The 9,404-nt window shown below is 37.8% G+C and overlaps 1 protein-coding gene across 1 annotated transcript in view; it reads right to left on the bottom strand.

Moving 5' to 3' along the window:
* Positions 1 to 48: 48 nt before the first annotated feature.
* Positions 49 to 9,404, bottom strand: part of ADCY7 (adenylate cyclase 7) — a 32,908-nt gene continuing 23,552 nt past the window's right edge. The window contains exons 18-26 of the mRNA XM_053952883.1: positions 9,334 to 9,372; positions 7,797 to 7,954; positions 6,544 to 6,625; positions 5,828 to 5,983; positions 5,028 to 5,174; positions 4,481 to 4,588; positions 3,598 to 3,712; positions 2,952 to 3,076; positions 49 to 2,834 (exon numbers count right to left, since the gene is read on the bottom strand). Of these exons, the coding sequence (XP_053808858.1) occupies positions 2,688 to 2,834; positions 2,952 to 3,076; positions 3,598 to 3,712; positions 4,481 to 4,588; positions 5,028 to 5,174; positions 5,828 to 5,983; positions 6,544 to 6,625; positions 7,797 to 7,954; positions 9,334 to 9,372 (1,077 nt within the window). The 3' untranslated portion in view covers positions 49 to 2,687. The remainder of the gene's footprint in view (positions 2,835 to 2,951; positions 3,077 to 3,597; positions 3,713 to 4,480; positions 4,589 to 5,027; positions 5,175 to 5,827; positions 5,984 to 6,543; positions 6,626 to 7,796; positions 7,955 to 9,333; positions 9,373 to 9,404) is intronic.

Here is a 9,404-nt window from a genome sequence, read left to right as displayed (position 1 = left end):
TCCTTTTCATGGGTGGTATCTCCATCAAAATAATTGCTAAACCAGACATGTTGCAATGAGTTTTTTATTTCATAGTAAAAACAAAAGTTTGTTCTTTAAAACAGATTCCTAGTTCCAGATGTTATTAGCTCTTCAAATTAGATACAGTGCCATTTTTTCCATTTAAGAAAAAAAATAATGCTGCAAGGAAGATTTTTTCCACCAAGATTCTTTCCTCAATGTTAAGTTTCACATTTCACTCTCAGAAGGACTGCTGAAAACAATTATTTCAATACAGTTACTTGTTAAGTTGAACTTTTTCTGTGGTTGAATATAGTTCTCATATTGTGCAGTTCCAGTTCTGGTGAGAAATTAGTCATCCTCTTTTTCATTACACACAGTTTCTGACTTCCCCAAGAAGGCTGTGCACAGCACACCAAGTGAGCATTCTTTTTAAACCTGCAACCAAACCCAACTCCTTCCCCTTTGGAAGCTGCAGCTCTTCCTGCCACTTCTGCAAATGAGGTTGAGTTGAAGTTGCACCCAAACAAGTTACCAGCCTGACAGGCGACATCATGTAAACAAAAGCATTTCAAAATGCTGTACAGACAGCAAATGTTCTGTCATAGATAACTTACATCTACAGTCTACTAGTTCTGTGAACAGGAGCACTTCAGAGCCAGCTCTATTTATAGGCGTAATGCATTTTTCAAAATAGATTCATGAGACAAATGGTCACTTTACCAAACATGACATCAAAGACTGCTTAAAGGAGCCTTTGACACATGCATGGTCCTGTAAAACAATAAATATCTCAAAACAAATGCTTGCTGAGCACCTGTAACTACAAATATACAACATACAAGAGTAGCAAAAGCTGTTTGAAGGTTTATTCAACTGCAACACTGACTTGCACTAACATGACAGTGAGTATGACACTTCCTTCATCAGCAGAGCCCATGCGTGAGGTAGACAACCTCAAATTCAGGTTTTCTTACATGCTGTTTTCAGTTGGAGACCTACTACACACATAGATTTGATCTACAAAATTGATAAAGACTACAAGTACAATTTTTAATCCACAGTTGGACTATACTTAGGTTTGTTCCTGTCTTGAATACAGTCACTTCCTCTTAAGAAATTACACAGTAATTAGAAGGCAGCAGTGAAGCACAGGACTGCTTAAACACTTGTCCAGGATGGGTTGGTACTAAACCCAGAAGCATTAGGAAATGCTGTTTGTAGAGGAGTAAGGCTCAGCCAAACAGGTGTTGTACTCTAATCACTGTGCTGTCCAGCCCTGACATAGTATAAGGGGAAAGGGGAACCCATCCTTACTAACAGACGTAACTGGGCACAAGATGTTAGCCTTACAAACCACTATCATCTCCACCAACAGCAAACAGATCAAGAGATTGCAGTAAGTAAAAATGCCAACATAGAAATTATCAAAGGACACTTAACAGCTTAAAAACCTTACAAACTAAACTAATTTACATCATGTCCACAATGATTTTATGAGTGCTCTATTCATGCTTCCAGTATTGGGGCTCTGCTGAAACATTTCATTATGAATACATTTTTTCCCATACATCCTTTTGTAACCTTCAAAACCAGTTTATGAAAAAAACTGCACTGCCTTTGAAAGGCATAGAAACCAGCCAGTGGCTAGTCAAATTGTAGAAATAAGAACAGGAAAAAAAAAAATAAAACAACCACCACAGACACAGTTCTGTTTATACAGTATCTGCTACTGTTTCTAATACTATTTTAGTAATTCTGTTCTTCAGCTTACCAGCAATTCAGAACAGATTCTTTTTTCTTCCCTAAGTGCCCTCAAGAACACAGCACTGAATCAGAATTCCTGCAGGGATCAGCAACACCAGCTGCTATCAGAGCCTGATCCCCGTGCTCCTCACCATCACTTGTACTTTTTGAAACGTAAAAGTAAAAAATTTAAGATTTACCATGACAGAACAAAATGCAATACAGATACTAATTACAGAGAAATACAAAGGAGAACATGTAATATAATGTAAACACACTGAACTAGATGAAAGTAATTTCTCAACAGCTCTTGGTCATGAAAACATCTGCATAACACAAGGTACTGCTGTGGAGGAGGCAAGGGTGGTGACGTGACCCCATACTGTGCAATTCAGCTTTTTTCCTAAAAGAGCTCAGCACGGTTATCACATGATACACTTGAGTTTCCTTGTATTCCTCTTCCCATTATTCTGCTGTGCAGTCTGTTCAGCATTAAAAGCAGGATACGCAGTGCCCTCAGTATCAGCGCACACATCAGGACAAACACAATACTGTAAGCGGGTGCAGGCAATGGAATGTTTTAACATGGGAATGGCTTCTACAGTGCATCCACACCAGCTGTCACTGGAGCTGTTACTGGAGCTTACTCCCAGTGCAGTAAGGAAAACAACTAACTGAAAATGCTTCATGGCAATTCCAGGTAAATCTTCAAATTACTTCAGGAAAAAGTAGTCATTTTCCGACTGACAGTTGTGGGTCTTCTAGGAACTTCTCAGAATTCTTTGTTATTTAAAAAAAAATTCTCTCATCTTGAGATGTAGAAGAGATAGGAACAGTATATACATGTTTTTAGAATAAAGTCCTTCACATAAGGAGGGAATTCTATGTCTTCACAGAAGGGAGGCAGATCTAAGTCTATTTTGATTAACTTCATTGTAGCCTCAGTTCAGTCCCATGCCTTGGAATTTGGCTGTTTCAGTGCAAACAAAATAAGTCCTCAGTTCTCCCTTGCCTTTGACATTAATGAGTCCCCTACATTCACATGAGTATCCCAGCTCCTGTAGTATTTTGCTTGTTTCTTCTGTGACCTTTGTGTGAAAAAAATTAGAAACGCTTGTGAAATTCTTCTGATTATTCACATTAAAGCAAAATTTCACAACCAATTGGAAATAATGCCTTGGACATTGCAAGGCTCATAGTTTTACCTGGATTTTGCCAAGCTCCCCTGTGCTCTCCATTCGGCTGGCAACATTAACAGTGTTGCCCCAAATGTCATACTGAGGCTTCCGGGCACCAATCACACCAGCAATCACTGGGCCGTGATTGATCCCTGCAGAAACACAAGAAGCTGTCATTACTGAGGGAGAAAGGGATTCGATTGTGTTAGCTGTAGCTTCAGGGGAAAAAAAACATCCCAATCTTAACAACAACACCCTTCTAGCAATCAGTATTAGTACTGTTCTATAAATATTCATACTGAGGCTCAGGAGATCTGAAGTGACTCCTATTGCAAAATAGGAAGTCTAGGCACAAAGCAGAATTCTTCCTCTTATACTTTTAATATATAGAAATGAGCATTGTAATGACAATACTGTCTTTATTTAACAGTCACTAACAGGGTACTTCACTCTACATCTATATCTTTCATTTCCTCCAAAGTCATCCAGCTGCACTCTTCCTGCTGCTCCCTCCAGTGATGAGAAAAAGCCCATCCGTGCAGGAGCTTAGCCTGTGTGAAAAGCTGACCAGACAATACTGCCTTTGGCTATTCAGCACTTGGACCTACCTCATTGTACTTATTTCTCACTTGTCTGAGCAGTGGAGTTCACATTCCCCACAGACAGAACTTACCAACACGTAGGCGGAAATTGTTAAAGGAATGTCGGTTGATGCCATCCAGTTTACTCATCAGGGCAATTCCATACTCCACCATAATCCCAATGTGAGCGTGCTGCCTTTCCCTATCCTGTGCAAGTCATAACACATATTAATGACCAAATTACAACACGAAAGGCTGTGTCAGGCTGCTACTCCAAAGCAGTATTAGAAGTGACTGGAGTGTTTAGAAGGATGAGACCACTCATCCTTGTAAATGCAGAACTGCAGAATTTCAAAACTCCCTTAAATACAGCTGGGATGTCTATGAGGCAACAAGAGTGATATGATTAAATTTTATAACAAATTCATGTCTGTATTCCTTTATGGTTTCAGCTTTAATTTTACATATTTTGGGTGCATTATTACATGCACTTTAATGTCATACAGAAACCTGCTACACTGAAAATGAGCCAGAGAAATTAGTGTTAATTCTTCTGGGTAACAGTTTCAGACCTAATGTGGCACTTGAGGATTCTCCTTCTGTGCCAGTTCTCAGGTAGCAGAAAAAGCCTACTGTCCAGTTCCGAGATGGCCTTTTCTTTGGCTCCCATTCTTTGACTCCCCTATTTTTAGAGCCCTTCTGTTACACATCTAGTAATGTTAAACTACTGGAATCAACGATGAAAGATGTAAAAAGTATGCTGGGATTACAGACTGAATACTTTAATTCAGAAATAAAATGGAACTAGGAGATAAATAGTGGATTCAGGAGGAGACAATACAATTTTGTCATCTTTTTCCACGTTTCAGGAAATCACTATTCATTACATACTTTTTCCTATCATGTTATATTTTGTTACTTTGAACGCACCTATGCACCCACAGAATATTGAAGGAAGATTCAGAGCAAACATACCTGGTTGTTCTCCTGGCCTGGTGTAACACTGAGACCAGCTGCTGCCATGTAAGTGCTTCCAATTGTTTTTATTTTTTCAACACCACTAAATTTAGGTTTTAACAAGAGCTGTTTGAATGGAAAGAAAACAAAAACTTGAGACTTTAATACCATATTTCAGTGTAGTATTTAACCAGAAATCCCATACTGTCTACCATAAGCATTAAACATCTCTAGCAATACTATCACTCACATGAAGATATGATAAAATACTGAGGGTTAGTTTCACAGTTTTGCTCTACCCACTCACAGAAGAAATGAAAGCACTGAAGTACTGAAATAAAGTCCTTAAAGTCAGAACTTTCAAACCGTACTTCTAATGGATTAGATGATGTATTTGAAAATCACAACCAGATGGGAAAATATCTTTCAAGACTGCAAGGCTGAAGTCAGATTATTAGTACAGCATAAAAATGTTTTTTCCCGCTCTAATGCTGGTAGATCTAGTGAAACATTTATTTTACAGTAAATATGTAATCCAGTACATTTTTGACAGAAGCTTAATTACCTCATCAAAATCAGCAATGATTTCATTTAACAGCCTCAAGCATTCCAAACCTTCTTTATTGACATCACATTCAGTGTAAAACACCTTAAAATCTGGTACCGATGCAAACATGACACAGACACAGTCGTAGGATTGATGGTACCAGTCCTAAAGGAAAGCAATAAACCCACACATTGTCATCATAATTGTTTGTAACCAGTAATCAAATTACTGCTTTCCTATGAAGTCAACCACATCTCTTATTCTATCAGAAACATTAACAAAGTGGATTCACCTAAGGAAAAACTAAGATTCCTTAAAGAGTTTAATCTTAAACATTTCGCCTTCAACATTTTCATCTACTTGACCACTGTCACTCTTCTGAGACACAGCATTGTTCTCTCTGATGACATGCTGGCAGAATGAGATTTCTTAAAAAAAAAAAAAATCATTATCAATGAACTTCTCTCTGGGAGATACTATCTGCTCCTCAACTCATTTCCCAAAAATCTGTGACCTGTCCTCTCTGGTAAAACTGTGTCTTTAGAAAGCAGTAAATCTCATTTAAATATTTGTCAAACAAACTATGTTCTGAAGCTGAACTACTAATTCTGAGAACAGATTTCAGGGACTGACACTAGAAGTATTCATTTGTTTGAGGCCATCTGGTTAACGGGTTTTGGGTTTACAAAGGTCTGGGAATACAAACAAAAGGCAAAGATTGCAGAAGTTTACAGTCTATGTTCTTTTTCACATCATGTGTAATATATATCACAGAAATCCAATCTGCTGTCCTTTCACATAGGAGAGGCTCAACACACCTCATTTCGTTTTTCTCCAATGAAATATGCAGCAACGTGTGCTGGAAGTACATTTTCCAGCAAAAGCCTGTTAACATTCTCCATAGTTTCAAATTGTTCATGTTCTTTTTTAAACTTGTTTTTCCACAGACAATCCAGTCGGCAGTAATAGTCAATCTGCAAAGAGATCAAATACGATAAATTAAATCCATAAAATAACTCACTGAAAAGTATTAGGCAATTTTCTCAAGAAGTGTAGTAGCAATATTTTCTTCAAGACCTTTTGAGTCTATATAGTTATGAAAATTGTGCTTTGAGAGCAAAGGTCAGAAAAATATGAAGCAGCCACTAAGACCAAATGTCATTTGATAGCATCAGGTGTATTTACCAAAATGACACTTTAGTAATATAATTATTTTTATCTTGAATTGCTATGTTGATTTAGAATGAATACTGATAAATACGGATAGATCAAAACTGGAAGAACCAGGAAGTTCTCATGTCTGTGATGCAAACACTGTTGAAAACAAGAAAAATGTTTCCATCCTTTCACAGTAAAAACTCTTTCATTACCAAAAACTCATCATAAGTCTGCAAGTCCAGAATATTAAAAAAAAAAAAAAAATATATATATATACTAATTTAAAGCACAATTTCAAGGAACAACACTTTTGCATTTCATTTAAATCAACTTGCTGCAAGTAAAGGAACTAGGCAATTGCATTTTAAATACATACCTGTTTTGCAAGTAAAACTAGGGTTATGTAAAACAGAACCAGATATAAATTAGACATTATCCTTGGTTCTTTGATGAAAAACCTGAAAATAAGAAAGCAATATAAAGTCATCTGTATGCTTAAAGAAAATCTGCACGCTGGAGGGTTGGGGTGGGAGGTGAGGGGAAGAGGGTGTCTGTCCAGACTTGCACCACAGTGTCACTGTTCATTTGTGCCAGTGGCTGGCTGGGGACAAGTCCTGTCCTAACAACGAGACAGGATTATCAGCCAGTCCAACACATGGAATGATGCATTTCACATCTCGACACCCTGGGTGTTGAAACCTTGTTCAGTAGCTGTTACAGTGAGATGCTCAAGTAAACATGGCTTTATCTTAATGGAGCTATCTTAATTTCCACCAGACTGAGTTTCAGCTTCCACCCCACACCACCCTACAAAAACACAGCCAACAAACCTTGAGGTAGGAAAAGAAACTTTCTTATTTGTGGAAGGAAAGACAATAACAAATTAAAAACCTGAATTCCTAAGACAAAGACAGCAGTTAAATCATACCTGTATCTGAATCATTACTCATATTTCATAGTAATATCAGTCTTACCACATCTATTACTTTTTCAAAATGCAAATTAAGTTCTTATCATATGAATGATTAAGTTCACTCAAGCTTTTTTAAGGTGTGCTGACATGTTACAGCCCTTGCAAAATAAATTTATTCTAATCTTCAGCAATGAGACTATGCTGAGGAACCTGAGTAAGACTTAAAAACTAACAGTAAAACCTTTGCATGTAAGCCTTTCTCTCCAGTGTTCACAGTTTCTGCAATTAGATCAGGTAAATTGCTGTTACTTTGCAGAATACCTGCACTTAGGTTAGGACATGAAGAGCTCACCATCCTATTGGCTACCAAGCTTGAGCCTCAGACTTTTAGCAAGGCTTTTCTTCATAACTTATCATAATATCAACCTTGCTATGACATTAATATTCTACACCCTAATCCTTAATATAGTCCAAGGCTTCTAGGGATCTCAGAAGCCACATTACAGAATTTTTTCAGAGAACATATCCTTTGTTTAAAAAGTTTATGTAATAAAAGGTAAGACATGGTCTAACAGGATTTCCATGTTATTAACTTTACAGAAAGGTTTGCAGTGTCTGGCTTACATGATTTTGATATTTCAATATTCCAGTAAGTGCACAAAAATCTAACACCTCCTTAAATGAAACATAAAAGGATGAGAAACTTTACAGTGCACCTGGTACTGTTGCCATAGTTGTCTTTGTGCTGAAGGGTATTAAAAATGATGAGGTAGACAGTCACAGCAATGGACAGGAGGAGAACTTTGAGTTCGAAGCTCATTTGAAGAAATACCGAGCAGGCAATGAACCCCAGTATACAGCAGTAAGCATAATACTGTAAAAGAGGAATGTAAAGAGCCTTTGCATTATCCAGAACTTATGTCTAAGAAATGTTCAAACCACAGCAAATGCTCTGCATTCATGGTCAGTGCAATTTAAAGCAAAGAAATTACAATCACTTAAAGTTTTTTTTTTAATGGCACTAAAGGTTTGAACTTAATATTGATTTTAGTTTACTTTTATAATTTGTTATGGGTAAACAAAAATATTTAAACAAAAAAATCAACATAAGTAAGCAACTCCAGATAAAAACTGAAATGTTGAGAATTTATCTCCTGAAGTTTATTAATTTAAGCAATTATTTATTTAAAGTTCAAGAGTAATCTCAAGTAGGTTCACAGTCCATAGAACCAGCACTGAACCAGCAAGTCCAGCACTCTAATCCTATTTGGACTGTGCTTTCCCATTGGAACCTAAAGCAGATACCCCACTCCCAGCTCCCACTCCAGTAACACCTGGAGACCGTGACTGGTTTTCCAGCCTGAGACACAGCTCCTCAGAAGAACTGTGATGCTAATAAGCACTATCAAGCTGTGGCCACTATCCCCATTATGGAATTACTGAGCACTTTGCCAGGAGAATCCCAGCTCAGGCAGGGGGTCCACGGTCAGCCTGCAGCTGGCAGCACCAAACATGGTACCAAGTGTGTGGTGCAGACAGGACTGCTGCCTGCAGCCACAGGCACCGGTGTGAGGTGCTCAGCTGGCATACTTCAGTCTACAAGCAGCTCCAAAATTACCTCAGCTTCTGCTCCTCAAGAATTTGTTTCTCTTTATGCACAAAGTACAGTTTCCCCACCTGTAATAGCACGGGCCTACTACAGAACTGTGAGATTCTTGGCTAAATAATTAACATTTCCACTGAAGTGAATGAAACCAGAACCATTTATGAGGCAACTCCTAATCAGAGCCCATATATTACACATTATACCAACTCTGTCATCCTGAAGACATTAAGTCTACCTCCAAAAAATACTGAACACTCTCCCTCAAGCCAAACCTCTGAAAAAGGAACCACTATGTAGAGAAGCCAAGAGAGGCCACTTAGGCCCTTTCACTCTGTAAACACACTTTACTGGGACATTTGCAAGTACAGCTCTCATCTTTCAGACTCAAAACATTATCATCACCCTGTTCTGCTGGTTTTTTCCTTAAAGATTGAGACCTACTTCTCAGTCTGAAATTTCTAAAAACTGCAAAGCCATACATTACTTAGGGAAACAACAGCAGCTGAATTACCTTGATTTCGTGAAGAATTTTTCTGCTGTCAGATATCTAAAAAAGCTTCCTTTTATACAGCAACATAACCTGCCATTTGTCAATAGTACACACAACATTCAAAATCAGGCCTAAGTGAGATGCATTCACTACTTACAGTTTCCTCTATGCAGGAATGAGTTGTGTTTCCAAAAGCCTGATTTACAAACATGCAAGAACAAAAAATTA

This window comes from Vidua chalybeata, chromosome 11, assembly GCF_026979565.1.
Source record: "Vidua chalybeata isolate OUT-0048 chromosome 11, bVidCha1 merged haplotype, whole genome shotgun sequence".
NCBI classification, from domain to species: domain Eukaryota; kingdom Metazoa; phylum Chordata; class Aves; order Passeriformes; family Viduidae; genus Vidua; species Vidua chalybeata.
Note: the sequence above shows the minus strand (reverse complement) of the source record. Positions and strands in the feature narration are given on the sequence as shown.